Below are 16,661 nucleotides of genomic sequence, written 5' to 3' on the forward strand. Positions count from 1 at the left end.
AAGCTCAACATGCAACAGCACATTAGCAAAGCAACGAAAGGAGCCAATTTTCATATCAACACATTGAGGAAGCTGAAACCCTTCCTCCCAGCCAAAGACTTCCAAAATGCAGTACAAGCCCTCGTCATCCCCCGCATAGACTATGGAATTGTGACCCTCAGTGGTCTCCCTCTAGCAACAACTGCACCCCTAAGAGCCTCCTTGAACGCTGCCGCGAGACTCATTACAGGCTCAAGAAAACACTCTCATATAACCCCTGACTTGAAATCTCTGAAATGGCTGCCCTTTGAAGCCAGAATACAACTGAAAATTGCTGTGATGACACACGCGGCCGTACACCACAAGGCACCTAACTACCTCACTCAAAAGCTGACTATATCAGGAGGTTCGAGATCCAATAGAAGTACAAAAAATCTACTCTTGAAACATCGCAGATTCCGGAAGGAAAAAACATACAAACGCTCCTTCTCAGGAATGGCACCGAGGATCTGGAACGCACTCCCTCCTGAAACCAGGCTTATCTCCTCCACGGCCGTCTTTAAGAAAGAGGTGAAAGCCATCCTCATGGCTAAGTTCACCTGAACTTTAATGTTTGTTGCTCAGAGACTTCGCACCGCTTGGGTATTACTGGTTACATGTTTGTCTAATGTCAAATAATGTCATATTATTCAGGATCTAGATTCGTTTATTCTTCTTGTTTGCCATAATTCCATGATGGTTAGTCGATCCTTTTATACTACTCACTAAATATCTATTATTAGACTACTCACGTTAGCCTACTGAATCTCGATGCCCGTCCCCTCTGCTCCCTGTAACTTTTAGATACTGGCATAAGCCATCCCTTTAGCATAAATTCTCCTGATTTTTATTGTAGTTGTATGAAAGACTCAGTATCGTCTTATATTATCGCTTATTTGATTGTTTATTGATCTTTTATTAGAACATGACTGCTATCCGATCATGCTACTGAATTTTATATTGCACCCAATATTATGTTGGGTCACCCTCATGCTATCCTCACCCCTGTTTCTGTGAAGCGCTCTGATATCTGTAAAGATCTTGTTCGCGCTATATAAAACTCTGAATAAATAAATAAATAAAATAAATCTCGCATGACGCGTTTCAGCCACCAGGCCTTTATCAAATGCTGTGTGATGAAAACCGATCGTTAATGTTCCAAGGTTTAAATAGCTCATGAAGCTCATGGCAAGCAAGAGAGGACTGCATTTACATCGTGGTCCATGTATAATGCTGTCTCATTTTCTTATCGACTTTGGAAATAAATTTCCTCCCTCCTGATGGGTTAAATGTTCATGCCTTCCACATTTGTCCGATGTTTTAGGCCATTGTTAGTTAGTTAGTTATACATGGGACTTAAATGCATTCATTTACACTCAATGATGGCGCCTAAAAAAAACAACAAACAGGACCACGATGTAAATGCAGTCCTCTCTTGCTTGCCATGACATAGAAGCTGAGCTTCATGAGCTATTTAAACCTTGGAACATTAACGATCGGTTTTCATCACACAGCATTTGATAAAGGCCTGGTGGCTGAAACGCGTCATGCGAGATGAAATAAATGTTAAAAAATCAAGCCTGCGTGTTCTCCTGTAGCGTTCCCGGGTGAAGGGACAATTGTTGAGAAATATATATATATATATATATATATTCCGGTCTCCCGTTTCAGGGAATTGATTCCTCATGCACTCTCGTGATTTTTCGGAAATACACCACACGCTTTATATATCCAATATCCAGTTTATTCACTTGTATTACAGCAAGCCAGCAACACCTGTCACTGACTTCTAAATGGTGTTTTTGTGTAAAGGTTGTTCATGTTGTAATTACTTTGCAATGTAATTTGTTTGAAGTTTTTTGTCGGTGTCGTCAAATCTTGAGTATTCACCTTAAATGTCTGTAAATTTGTATATATTGTACATATAATTGCATGTTTTTGAACTGACTGTTTTGATAGAAAGTTCCTTTGATGTCATGTTCCTGATGAACTAATGCAAATTGATTCTAAATGACAATAAATTTGTTTGTAATATACAACCGTTGGCCACGCAGTACGTTTTGGCTGTGTGGATCTTGAATTCTCTTAAAACAATCCTGATCAGCCACTTTGTTCTGTTTATCAATTGCTGAGATCCAGGCTGATCAGTAGTAGGATCCAATACCTTCATTTGTATACAGTCTATACAAATGCCAACAGGGGAGCAAAATATGGCCACTTGCAATGAGGCTTGGTCACATATGTCGCAAGTACAATTGCTCATTCCGCTCGCATCTTTAGCTCCAAAATTCAATCAGCACTATCAGTCATTGTATCCTTTTTGTCATCATCGATAAACAAAAGGGATACTAACACCATGATAATAAATGTGTATGTCCAACCGAAATATAAAACTAAACTAGTTAAGGAAATGTGCAATTTTGTGGAAACCTGTATAAGAGAGGGTTTTACAACTGATCTCTTCTTAACCGGGGACTTAAACCATAATCTAATAGGCTCCTCCTTGGACGAAGAAGTGCTTTTGCAAAACGCAATTTGGAACATTCCACTGTAAGGAAAACTTCAAGCGTGCAAACAAACCAAGATGGGACAAACGACCTTAAAGGACTTGGAGCATCTTAATTTGAGGGCATTAAATGGCAGATTACCCAAAGACAACCCTCCTGTAACAACATACAGCTCCACAAAAACAAGCTCAATTCTGGACTACACTTTTGTCTCCCTAGGCCTTTTTCAACAACTTGCATTGTTTCAGTTGGGCAATAAAGGCGATAGTGATCATCGGCCTCAAGAAATAGAACTGAGAACAGTCACTCCAACATTCGAACACTATCTGGAGCCTCAAGGACTAACTGCCACCATTAACCTAAGAAGAATAAAATTCAAGATAGCCGCAGGCAGCGAGATGCTTGAAACTGATAAAAAAAAATTGCTGCGAGGGTCGGAGATGGCGAGGTTCAGAAATGGAAAAACTTCCTATCAGTGATGGAAGCACATGAGACTAAGACCAAATCACCAAGCCAATAAAGATTAAGCAGCACAAAGCCCATATCATACACCGCCAAGCAAGAAATCAAGCTTGCAAAAAAAAGGATTCACCAATTACTGAGACACCTTCGGCACAAGCCCAGCGATAAAACACAATTACAAGCTTTACGGAAACAAAAGGCATACCTCAAAAAACTGAAAAGGGATGCAAACGAACCATATAGATGCCATCAAACGGCAGTTGGGAAAGGGGAGAAGAGAAGGTACACCGGCTCAAATGGAATACCACCAGTAGTATACAAACAATAGACAATTTTCTGGGCAGAATCATCGGACCCACTCTTCAGAGAAATTAGAACGGTGCACATCTTGCCCAGCTCATGGAGAGGTTCAATTATTTCCCCAATCCACAAATCTGGTAAAAAGTCGGAACCACAAAATTATCGATTAGTGGCTCTATCAGATAATGAAGCAACATTTTTCGCTGGTTTGTTATTGGAGGAGCCTCCAGGCATGGGCGGAAGAAAAATCCGCAATTCCCCTACAACAGACCGTCTTGGCAAAATCAGTCGGGGCAATAACTAACATATTAAACATGGCTATGCTTATGGACAAGGCCGAGGCTACACGGATGTCTCTATACCTATGCTTTATCGACTACAAGGCTGCTTTTGATCACGTCAATCGTATCAGACTCTGGTCGAAAATGCACTGCTGGGGGCTGCCACAGCCCCTACTCAACTTGATAATAAATCTGCACACAGACACGTGGCTACAGGTGAAGCTGGGTAATGGAAGTTCCTGTCAAGACATATACCCACAGAAAAAGGGTTGAAACAGTGATGTGTTTTAGTACCCACTCTTTTTAATCTGTATATAGCTGATTTAGTCCTGCTGCTAATCAGTTGTAATTCACATGCCCCGAAATTAGGAGACATTGCACTATCCTATCTCCTTTATGCAGACGACATAGTCCTGATCAGCAAAACAAAAGTAGGGTTACAACATCTCTTAAACACAACGCCGGACTTCCCCCAAGAAAACAATTTAACGATTAACCTGGATAAAACAAGAACAATGACAGTTGGGAAAAAAAGGCGACAAACTGCAGCCTGGTTCTGGGGAGAGACCAGAATAGAAGACACAACAGAATATAAATATCTTGGTGTGAAGCTGGATACAGGCGGACACTTTTTTCAACAGAAGAATAGCATAAGGCATAAATGTCTAGTACTAGCAATCTCCCTAAAAACATTAGACTCCAAATTAACTGGCCCATCCATTCTGCCGCTCGCTGAGGTGGTTCGGGCAAAACGCTTGCCAACAATCACCTATGGCAGCGAGGCACAGAAAGGCAGGGACGCAAAAAATACTCGATGCCACAGTAACAACAGCATATAGAGTCATTTTCGGGCTGCAGAAATATACTTCACATGCGCAAATTAGACTTGAGTTTGGTGTTTTTGAGACAATCATTTGCTAGACAAGGAGCTTTTATCATATTTATATGGGACATAGTGCGAAAAGCTTCTCGGTGAATGCTAAACGAACAGCTGAGGAAGGAGTTACAATCGCACACCACATCACCAGCCGCGAATTATCTTCATAGCAGTCTACACAAATTGGGGCTAACCCAACTTTGGGAAACATCGACAACCACCCTAACCTTTAAAACATTAGTGTGGAATACAGTGAAACTACTCTCATGGCTGGACAAGGCCGCACTATCAAAGAGAGCCCACGGATGGATGACCCTGAATACATACACGAAGCCGGGCGCCCTAGCTTATTTCAACTTGGGATATGACAAAAATAGAAAAATTGCTTTCATGAAAAATAGATTTGGACTGCTCTCCTGCGTACAGCATCTTCCACCCTAGCTACGCAATAAAGCAGGCTCTGTTTGCCGCTTATGTGGATCGGCTCAGGAAGACCTGCTTCATTTACTATGCTCCTGTAAAGAACTCCTCAAAGAACGAAATAAATTGTTGAAACAACTTTTCAATCAAGGACGGATTCGTGCCAGGAGAAACGCTCTGTTGGCATGCTTTGCACCTAGTGATCCACAATTGAACTGCAGAGCAGTAAAGTATCTGAGATTGTGCGAAAGGAAAATGCCAGAAATGGAGACATTAGGAACCTAGCCAGAAAAAAATACATGTAAATGTGCAAGGCGGTTTGAGGATACTTTCAACATATAATTCAAGCAGATAAAACTGACAAGTCGTTTATGCTGCTACATTTGCTCAAATTAGCAAGTTTTTTAGCATTGTTTTTAGATATAAGAAACTTGAAGGAATGAGTTTTATGTATGTATAATTTAGTTTTTTTAACGGAACACTTTTTTTGTATTGCAACGGTTTTAATTAACTATGCAAATAAACTATAATTCTTTGAGTGTTTATTTTTATTGGAACAATATACATGTCCCTTGACTAGGTGGAAAAATATCTGTGAATTTCAAACCCAACTTATTTGAGTTTCAGCACTTGGGTGTTTCAACTTATTTGTCACTGATTGATTTTTTGGAAGGCTATTAATTCGAATTTGAATGTCTTTGTATGGTAATTTGTTTTCCTCCTGATAGAGCTATTTACCCAGTGACATACTGAGGTACAGCTTTTCGATTGTTAGAACCCGAAATATTCTTCTTGATAAGCTAGGCAGGTGTAAGTTGTTAAACACAAAGACTGTTGAGAGGGAAGTGTAGTAGCTGTCTCCACTTCAGAATGTGATTACACATTTCTGTTTGTCAGTATCCACTTCCCTATGGTGAATTATCTGTAGGTAATGTATGCAATACCAAACATTGTGTAGCAGTGCAAAGTCTGCAAAATAATTTTTATTTGAACTTCAATGGTGTTCTTGGTCTGTTCATTGATCAAAACAAGAACACAAACATTAGTGATCATGTATATCTGGGGCATGAGAAAATCCCTGATACCTGGAATGATGCGACATTTAGCATTATCCTAAAACCTGGAAAAAAATCCAAAATTGTGTGAGTCATACAGACCAATATCGTTACTTAACTGTGACTACAAAATTTTTATGCAAGTCATAGCAAAAAGACTATCTAAGGTAATGCCAAGACTGATTAATTTAGACCAAAAGGGTTTTATAAAAGGGTGGCAAATCCATGAGACCATCCATGAGCTATTTGCAGCAATAGATGTAGCCACCTGCGAATAACTTCCCCTTACTATAATCACCTATGAAGCTGCTAAAGCGTTCGATAGAGTCAACTGGGCCTTTCTAAACGAAATTATTGAAAAATATAACCTGGGAGAAAGTGTTGCCCCTATGGTAAGGGAAGTATACAAGAATCTAAGGGCTAAAATAGTAGTTTATGGGAGTCTGACTAGTAACATTGAGATACAACGCGGTACTAGGCAAGGCTGTCCGTTGTCACCGCTACTTTTTAATCTTTACATCGAACCATTGGCCTGCCTGATTAGAAACCATCCACTAATCCTTCCTTTTAAACATCAAAATTGGTCAAAGAAAGTAGCACTATATGCGGACGACCTAATGGTATTTACAACCAACTATGAAAATGCTTACCAAGTATTGGAAGACACGATGAACAACTTTGGTAAAGTCTCAGGTTACCAAACAAATAAAGGAAAAACTGAGGCAATGAGCTGGAACATCAATCCAAACACACCATATAGTAGGGATAAAATAAAATATCTAGGAATTACTTTGGTAAAAGAAATCGAGAAAGTCCCGCAGTTAAACTTGACGATAATCGCCAAAGAAATAAGAAGACTTCTTAAAACATGGACGGGACTGCCACTAACTTTTTTGGGAAAATCCAACATAATAAAAATGACCATCATTCCAAAGTTCACTTCCCTTTTTAACACAAAACCATTGGATTTTAAAAAAGAACTCTTAAAGAAGATCCAGGGTGAAATAGCAAGCTTTATTTGGGCATCAAAAGGAACGAGAATAGCCTGGAGTAAGCTTAGGAGGAGGAAAGAGCAAGGCGGAATAGCTAGCCCTGATTTATTTGAGTACTATAGGTCATTTCAATTTAAGAACTTTAGACCACTACTGAGGAAGTACCAATATTACCCAAGTTTCCTGCAAAATATGACTGAAAGAACAGACCATTTCCTATTCAAGTTTGGCCATCCAAAATTTAAAAAAAATAAAACTAAAGATTTTACACAACGCGGCTAGACTTTGGTTTCAAATCAGAAGCACAGTAAATATACCATACTACAGTACCAAAGCTCCAATATGAGATTTCCCAGGGACACCGAATGTTTAAAAGACTCGTTAGCGGTACCACTCAAAACAGCAGGAATAGAAAAATGGGGCCAATTGTTAAAAGAAAAAGAGATAATCTCGTGGGATTTGCTATATGAACTTACAGATGGCAAGATGGCAAAGTTTAAGCAAGCAGCGAGTACGGAGAAGTAGGTGATCCGCCTGATTTCGCCACACGCAACTATTATGTTGTTACCGGTGTAGCGCCCTACTCCTGCTTGATGCAGCTCGACTAGAGCCCCAGCATTGTTTTTTAGCACCCTAAACCCTAGGCGTGCTTACCCAGGAGTATATTTTTCTTCTGGATGACCAAGGAATTAGGGCTGGGTGTGTCTTTTAGGGGGCACAAACCACCCACTTCCTTGTTTTGGTCCTGAGGAATACCGGGGATTTTCCCCTTATGGTAGAAACATGTCGACCAACACATAAACAGAGATAAGTAGGTCGTAACTTCCCTACTACTATCTCACCTATATTTTTAATTTTGTCCAGTTACTTTTTTATTAAACATTGTATAAAAGCATTAACCAGGACAATTTTAACATTCACACTCTTTTTTGTTCGCACCCCACACTTCACTACCTGCTCCACTGCAATTGCAGGTGTTGAAGCACACCCAAGTGACGCTAGGCCACTTGGGTGGGCCCTGATGATGAAGCAAGTCACCACTAGGTGGTGAGTGAGGGGTTTACTAACAAAGGAACAATGTTTCCTGAGTTTAGACAAAAGCCTTCTGTTACCCTCATCGGGTAGTACTCCTCCATTTGTTCTTCTGAACCTTGACCAGGGAATCAGGAGTATTCCCCGTCCGACGACTACGGACGCAATTCCTTACTCTCCTTCTTGTTTTCCAAAGTTTAAATATTACCAACTAACTAACTGGGCTAAATCTTTACAAGAGAAAAACAACGGTAACGAGAACTTTGAAAGTGAAATGATAAAAATAACACCAATAAAGAAAGAAGTATCAAAATGGTACTGGGCACTCATTGAATCCGGAGAGGAAGAATTTTTGGTCCCAGAAAAAACATGGAGGAAAGATATACCTGATCAGGAATTGGACCTACAACTCGTATGGCAAAACTCTATGGAAAAATGTTGGTCCTGTATAAATTCAGCTTCACTAAAGAGGAACCACCTGTACACGATCCACTGAGCGTATTGGACCCCAAAAAGACTGTCTAAATTTAAAGGAACCAGCGTTAAGTCCTGCCCTAAGTGTGGAGAAGCTAAAGCGGATGATATCCATATGTTCCAAAAATGTCCCGCAATAACTAAATATTGGCTTGAGATTGAAAAGACCCTGAATATGATTTTGGGAACCCACATAACTGTAAGTACCTCTCTTATTATTTTTGGGATATACAACAACATAGACGCTGGTATAAATAAACTAAGTAAAAAACAGGAAAGTTTACTTTTCGTCCTGATACTGCTAGCGTGGAGAGAAATCTGTAATAACTGGGTTAAACCAGTTCCACCCATTCATGCAAACTGGCTAAACTATATAATAAAAATCAATAATCTTGATAGAAAAGGGAAATACTCGAAGAGAATAAACTTATGGGAAATTTGGGAACAGCACTTTCAAATAAATCATTAACTCCTATTGGGATACGGACAACTAAAATCCAAAGATTAAGGCGATGACAATAATTCTAGGCAGGAATCATCACTGCCGAGTAGCCAAATTGGCTAGCTCCCCCACTAAATCATGGAATTATTGAAAACGATAAAGGGCGAGTGGAGACAAACTGATAGATCATAACATCGAAAGGGATACTACCCAAAAACACCCGAAAACGATGGGGCAGTGAAGGCAAAGAAAAAACGAAAGCTCATCAGACTCCCGAAACCTCCTTATCTATATAATCGCAAAATGAGGATTAAAAAAATAATGATAATAATAATAATAAAAAATAAAAGACATTGGTGATCAAAGGGAGAGGATGTCTTTCTAAAACAAATGTCTGGATTATTATGATAAATGGATTTGCCTTCTAAAGATTTAACATGCTACACCAAGAGTCATTGTAAGAAGTTATGTTTTTAGTTGAAAGAGGTTGAAGCCCGCTAAGATAACAAACACAATCTTTGTCAGGATGAACCACAAAAGTCACTAGATTTGCCCATGGTGAACCCTCTGGTACCTTGGCACAAAAGCAGTCAGGCTTAACTAGGACAACAATTAATTTTACTCAGATCTGTGGCTGGGGTGAATGTTTGATTTGTTCAACATTTCATCCTTTGTCTGTTCTTTTTGCATTTGTTGCCCTAAGTTGAAAGGGTATGCCAAGACTTGGGCGCCGTGCCAGCTATGCCACTAGATTCAAGCTAGCCTGGCTGATGTGGGGTGATACCCTGAAACCGGTCCCAAGTTGCTTGTTTCTGGTCTAGGGAAGACCTGGCTTGTGAGTTCGGGCTATACTGTTTACATGGGTAGCAGGGTCAAGACTGATTTGCATATGGCATGGTAAGCAAAAAAATGATGGATTTAACCCAGATCTGTGACTGGGGGTTAATGTTTGATTTGTTCAGCATTCCATCCATCATCTGCTCTTTTCACACATGCTTAACTTAGAGGCAATGCGTAAAGTATTTATGTAGCACACAAACAGTAATAAAGTGAAAACACAACACAAGAAAAATCCCAAACCAATTTAGAAAAATATAGTAAATTTTAATAAAGAAAATGATTCCAGAACAACAGAAATCCAATCAGAATATCCGGCAATTGTAAACGTTTTAGGTGTAAATAATACCAAGGACCTCAAAGTGTCACTCACATTTATCTGGTCACGCTGGACCAGAGGAAAGTCATAAGTTCATTCCGATCGGGATAGAGTGCTGGTCGGGTACAGAGACCATGTTACCCCTTCTGAAGAGGTACCTTTTCAAGTCTGGTGCAAAGAGTTCCATTCGTGTTGGATGAAGCTTTATGGCACGAGGAGCAGGTCGAAAGTCATGAACAGTCGTTGCTGTAGCATAAAGATCAGTCACCGCTGGATCCTCACATTGATTGATCATCGCAGACAGTCATTGTTTGAGCGAAGTGCAGGTCTCGCATTGCTGGTTGCCCCAGGTGTCACGAAGAGCAGGTCCCGTTGGAGCTTTGCATTGGTGGTTGCCACAGGCAAGTAGATTCTCAAAGCGCAGAGATCACTTTGTGGTTGTGAGGAGCCCATACTTCAGGATGTTCACCTTTTCTTGAGGAGGAGTTCACACTGATGCCAGCCAAGGGTCTCGGACCTGGGGGCCCCTCTTCGAGCTCAGAACTCACTCCAGTGGTGGCAAGAATTAGGGCTCAGGCTGGTTTCGTTGGGGCTGATCAGCTGGGTAGTTGCAAAGAGGCCTCTGGAAGCTTGTTGTATCCCTGTAGCTCACACAGGAGATCAGGTAACTGACCCTTGAAGTCACTTTGGGTATCTTGGAATCAAGGCAAGTAGGTCAGTCTTGCTTCTTCGGACAGCAAGGGCAGACCCCCTTCTGAATCTTCCATAGGTCCAGGAGTGTTCTGATTAGAAATTCTGAAGGTCCCACTTTTATACCTGATGCCAGCCTTTGCGTCTGCGAATTCCCTGACATACCTTTCATACTGTTTCTGGTCAGTTCTTCCCCTTGTTCTGGCTCCAAACTGCATAGTGTTCAAAATCTTCTTTTCTTATTGATATTACTGGCTAGGAAGAGATTTGTGTGAAATGGGTCAGCCCAATGCCCCCGTTACATAGAGAATGGTTGGCTTCAGTATTCAGAATATACAAACTAGATAAAAGGAAAACACCTAGTAAAAAGCTCACATTTTGGGAGATTTGGGAAAACTATCAATTGGGAACACCTAGATAGCCTTGGGGATAATACTATGATTAATGCTTGATAGATGGACCGGCTCGAACCTGTTTTACCACAGTCCAATGATTATGTGTGAGCATTGGAAAGCCAGGAGAAGGCCTGCAAGAGTAGCCAGAATGGCTAGCTCCCCCCCACTCAGTAAATCCTTCAACAAAGTAATGGAAATAAGGGGACCCTTCTATCTTCAAAGCTTTACATGGGTACTGCCTAGTCCCTCACACCCAGAACCATGGCAGTGAAGGCAAAGAATAAAGATATATTGGGCCCCGACAACTCCTTACTAACTATAATGCACAAATGAGGATAAAAAAAAAGAATAGTGTGCAAAGACCAGGGCAGTCCAGGAGTCAGGTCCCTTTGTGTGTGCTGCAGGCAGAACCTTTTAAAGTGTAATCGGGCAGTGTACAGCTCCTCCCCACCCATCCTGTCATGAAGACCTTCTCTCCTCACACCTAAGCTTCCTTTCTCTCACTGTCTGGAAGCAATACATGACCCACACCAACAGAGCCATTCACAGTCATGTGACCCAGGGCACTAGCAGGAAGGCACAGCTGGTTTGGGCAGAAAGGAATCTGACTTCACTATAAAGGAGAAATTTAAATTACAACGCATGTGAGTGTAAACATAATTTCTCAATCTGCCGCCAATCTGAAGTTAGCCCTTATTAAATGTGATAAGGTAAGCCAGTGTTCGTTTATAGGAGAGAAAGGCCTTACAACCTTGACAACTTAAGGAGTTGTTATTTTTACTGTCAGGACATTTCCTACTTTTTAAATACCGGAAATGATGTACAGTGCTCTTTTAGTGGGTGGCAAAATGAGTGCTGCTGCCCACTAATGGCATTTAATTTACAGGGCCTGAGTCCAGCTACTGCACTTTACTAGGGACCTATAAGTAAATTAATAACCACTTGCATGAAAATTAAAAGTGCCAATACGGCGTAGGTCATTTTATCATGTTGAAGGAGAGAGCATAAGCACTTTAGCACTGGTTAACAGCGGTAAAGTGCACAGATTCCTAAGGCCAACAAAAACTAGTTCATCAAAGTAACGGAGTGAAGGCAAAACGTTTGGGGGAATACTACACCAAGGTTCCCAAGTCTAACAGGCATGATGCCTTTTTGCAAATTGATGAATATGTGCAATAGGAGAGCTACAGTCGGTGTACTATAAAGTGAGTTCAGAATTTTTTTTCTCTTTTATGATGCCTACATTCAAAGCATATTCTGTCTGCATAGTGATAATCTTCCAAAACAATTTGATAACACACTGTGTTTCTGCTTGTAAATCTTGATAAAATAATTGAAACAGAAATTTGTTGTATTCTAGAAATAAATCTAAATTTTGATTGCTGAAATGATCTCTGTAAATAAAAAGAACTTAAATAAATTTAAGGAAAATGAAAAGGACAAAATGTATTCTAAACTCCATGTGTCAGAATTTAAATTGGGCAATCAGAAGCAAAGCTGAATTTGCGTTATTGTTACTCTCATTTTCTTTCTTCTCATGGCCCAAAAGGCATTGGCAAAGCAAATAAGCCCGTAAGGGGAGACCTATTGTCTTTGCCAGTTCTTGTTACATATTTGGTTCTAGTTAAATCGAGCTAACTTTCAAGTAATATGGAAACCGTTTTCAGTTAATCATAACAAATACACAAAGCTCCTCTTGGTTGCCCTTTCTCACAAGGTTGATATGGGTATGGCAGACCACTGTCCGCTTAAGCCCAACTTTTGTTATTAAAAGCACCATCAGAGGTTACGATGCTCACAGCATTTACGTTTGTAAAGTCTTGCGTCGCTGAGATACTGCATGCGATATTTCACTATGAGGTCACACAATTTCATATTTCAGTTGTTTATATTCCATATTTTCACAGCTTTCTTTTGTGCAAAATTAGAATCCTGGATAGCTGAAATTTGTCTGATAGAAACTCCTAGCCTCAAATTCCTTACAGTAGAATATTCCCCAGACATCAGACTGAATCTGGAAATTTTTGATGAGCATTTCCCCTGTGCACTGGTAGGTGGCATTGTGCGGCTTCGCGCTGGAAGTGACGTGCGTGGTGCCTATGTAGGCACCACCCCTAAGCGATGACATCGGTTCTTTATTTTCCACGTCAGTCCGTGCATATCCAGAGATCTACCATTAGTCTTTTTTGACTGACCCTTTTTTTATTTTTTGTTGAATTTTTAAAAAAGATTTTATCTCCTGGTGTGAAGGATGTCAACCAGAAAGGCAGGATTTTTATCCATGTGGTGCCTGTCATCGACACATGTCTGTAACATACCCACATTTGGCTAGTCTTTGGTGTCTTGAGCGTGACCGCAACACCAAGACATGTGAGGACTGCATCGCCATGCATCCTAGGGCACTGAAGGAAGGCTCCCTCAAGCTCCTTGCGGCCTGACGTTGATTGTCTCTACGACGCTCCAGGTTTTCGTCAAGAGGAAGGTTCTGAGATCGTTTCTGGAGTCGTACTCTGTGATCGTCGCCCCACTCCAAATCGTCAGTGAGTCCCACAGGGGCTCCTGTGCCTAGGAGAATTGCCCTCTGCCATCTATCCCCCCCATGACACCCCAGTTTCCTCACCCAGCATTCCACCCTGGGGAGCTTGGTGGTCCAGGCCTCCACCAACAAAGTTAACTCCGGCACATTCCCTACCACTCCACTGGACAGGGAATCTGAAAGGCTGGATACCTTTGGGAAGAGGATGTTCTCTTCTTCCGACTTGGGTCTATGTTCTGTGAACACAGCGTGCCTCTTGGGCTAATATTGCTATTCCATTTGGGAATCAGTTGAGCATGTGCTGCCCATGGTTCGGAGGAGGCCCCAGCCACACTCTAAAGCAATTGCTGATGGGAGCAATGCAACTAAGTTCACCATCAGATGCGGGCTATACAAGACAGACTCGCTGGCAGAGCGATTTCGTCATCTTTGGCCCTTATGCGCCACCCCTGGTTGAGAGCCACTGGCTTTTTGGGGGATGTCCAGGCCTCGCTCATGGCTCATCGGGAACATGCAATGTCAGCAGTTTTGCACACCAAAGCTTCTCAAGAAGATCAGGAATGACCAGGCCCAGGTCTTTTTTGTGGCTGCATATTGGGAACGGAGAATCTGGTATCCTGAGCTGTTGAGCATGAGCACGGGTCGTCCAATCAGGCTGCCGCTTTTAGAGGGTCACAGCAACAAGCCAGGTTTCGGCCCCCCGAACCCGAAAATCCTTTGTCTTCATGCATTGTGATTGAGCGGCGACAGTTGACAGATTTCATCCTTCCTCTCGAAGTCTGTAATGTTGTCTGGGCAGCAAGGCGTCCCTCAACCAAGATGGTTTACACCTGCCATTGGAGCAAGTTAAGGGGATGATGTATAGATAAACAGGTTAACCCCCGATCGGCACCCCTTTCAAGGTTCTTTTGTTTATTCTTACCTTAGCCCTGCAGGGGTCTGCTTTGAGAACATTGAAAGGTTTTCTGTCTGACATCTCAGCAATTCTGCAGTTGCCAGATAATCCATCCGATTTCATATCACCTATTGTAAGTAAGTTACTAAACGGTCTTCAGCATCTGCTTCCACCAACTCGCTTCATTATGCCACTATGTTACCTCAACCTAGTTTTCACATTTGCAATGTGTGCTCCCTTAGAGCTAATTCACAATTGCCCTCTCTGGCTCCTTGCCATAAAAACAGCCTTCCTAGTGGGGATCACATCTGCCCAGAGGGTCAGTGAGCTACTGGCACTCTCAACACAGCCTCCTAACTTTACTATATACCAAGGCAAACTGATTCTTCGCACTAGAGCATCCTTCCTATAGTAGGAGGTAACTCCCTTTCATGTAGACCAGTCACCCCACAAAAGAAGAGGATAATCTTTGTCGACTGGAAACTTAAAATGCCATGACCACATAAAAGAGTTCCGGTGGATGATCAACTCTTTTGGGGTACATCAGAGCCAAAAAAGGAAAGGCGATACAGAAATTGACCATCTGACACTGGAAAGTGCTCTGCATCAAAATCTTCTATGCATTGGCAAAAAGCAACATTTAGAAACCATTATGTCACACATTAGAAAGTATTCTCACATCAGACATTAAATAAAACAATTATTGAAAAAATAATACAAACATTTTTATCACAAACAACAAAAAACTTGCAAACACTGAATGAGAGAAACTAGGGGTTGGGAGGATAGAATATAAGTAATTAAATTACATATATATTTTAACGCTGGACCAGCCGGCTGGTCCAGCATTAAAATATATATATATATATATATATATATATATATATATATATATATATATATATATATATATATATATATATATATATATATATAAATAAGTCCTTTAATTTTATCTAAATGTGTAAATAGTCTTTGCCTTTAATGTTTGTTAAAGTTTGTTTAGCCTTGTAAATATTTGCAATCAATGTCTTTTTCTGTCAGAAATTCTTTGAAAATATAAAAAATACAAAATGATTGACACAAAATAATGGTGTCTAGGGAAGCGACAATAAATTGGTTTCTTACCCTGTAACAAAAAAACGTATTGAGTCACTGTGGTTTGGGTACTTTGTGTTGTTCACTATTGATATTAGGTCTAGCCCTCACCACATAAAGGACCTAACCCCTTTTGTTCCCAAGCTATTCAGTTAAAGCATGATCATTAGAATTACCTAAGTGCATGATTGCATGATTATGCTTTGTAAAGCAGCTTTACCGCACGAACCCCGTTATGACTTAAATAATCTGTCATTTTTCTTTTGTATGCGAAGGTCTGAAGACACCCAGTAACTGTGAACTGGTGGTTGGAGGAGAGCCTCAGTGCTGGTCAGAAGGCCGGTGTCTCCTATTTGATGACTCTTTCTTGCACACTGCATTTCATGAAGGTAAACTGCTGCATTCTGCACACAAAATTGTAGCGTATCTGTATTTCGTTTTCAAAATGATTTGCTCTGTTAAAAATAAGAAAGTATTTTATAGAAATGTAATTGTTCTGCAAACAGACCAATCTAACTTTAATAATATATAAACTTTACTTTGGGACAGGTAATAAATAGGTGCTTTTTGCAGAGAAATAGAAAATTTGACAAACATTGAAATTGTTAATGAAAAATTATGTTGGAGCTGTGCTTAATTTGAGCCAGTGGTTTCCTATGCTCGGCACCAGCACTTAATTGTCAACGCCGGCGCTTATGCTGGTCTGCCACATGGTGGCACTATTTATTTAATGTAGAGACGAGCACAACAACAGTTGTTGTCAATTCAGTATACCTTAAACATTATTAACACCTGCCCCAAGCCATTCTTATAACTTTGTGTTGTGGGGTGGAATAACCCGAGTTGTGACACTTATGGGAATGTAATGGTTAGTAGCTGTGTTGGTACTGTCATTGGCAGCGCTGACAGGGGGAGTCGTTGGTGCAAGCTGCAGTGGCCTCCTAACAAGGATTGTGGCACTTATTTTTTAACAAATTAAGCACTGTGTTGGAGTCAGTGCCCTTTCCTAGTGAAAGAAGAACCTCCACTTT

At 40.8% G+C, this 16,661-nt stretch overlaps 1 protein-coding gene across 2 annotated transcripts in view; it reads left to right on the forward strand.

Moving 5' to 3' along the window:
- The window catches only part of ASPHD2 (aspartate beta-hydroxylase domain containing 2), a 221,069-nt gene that overhangs the window by 194,794 nt on the left and 9,614 nt on the right, over positions 1-16,661 (forward strand). For both annotated transcript variants that reach the window (XM_086943136.1, XM_086943137.1), the window contains exon 4: positions 15,906-16,019. In XM_086943136.1, coding sequence (XP_086799262.1) covers positions 15,906-16,019 — 114 coding nt within the window. The remainder of the gene's footprint in view (positions 1-15,905; positions 16,020-16,661) is intronic.

The sequence above is a fragment of the Lissotriton vulgaris genome, chromosome 11 (assembly GCF_964263255.1).
Source record: "Lissotriton vulgaris chromosome 11, aLisVul1.2, whole genome shotgun sequence".
In the NCBI taxonomy this organism is placed as follows: domain Eukaryota; kingdom Metazoa; phylum Chordata; class Amphibia; order Caudata; family Salamandridae; genus Lissotriton; species Lissotriton vulgaris.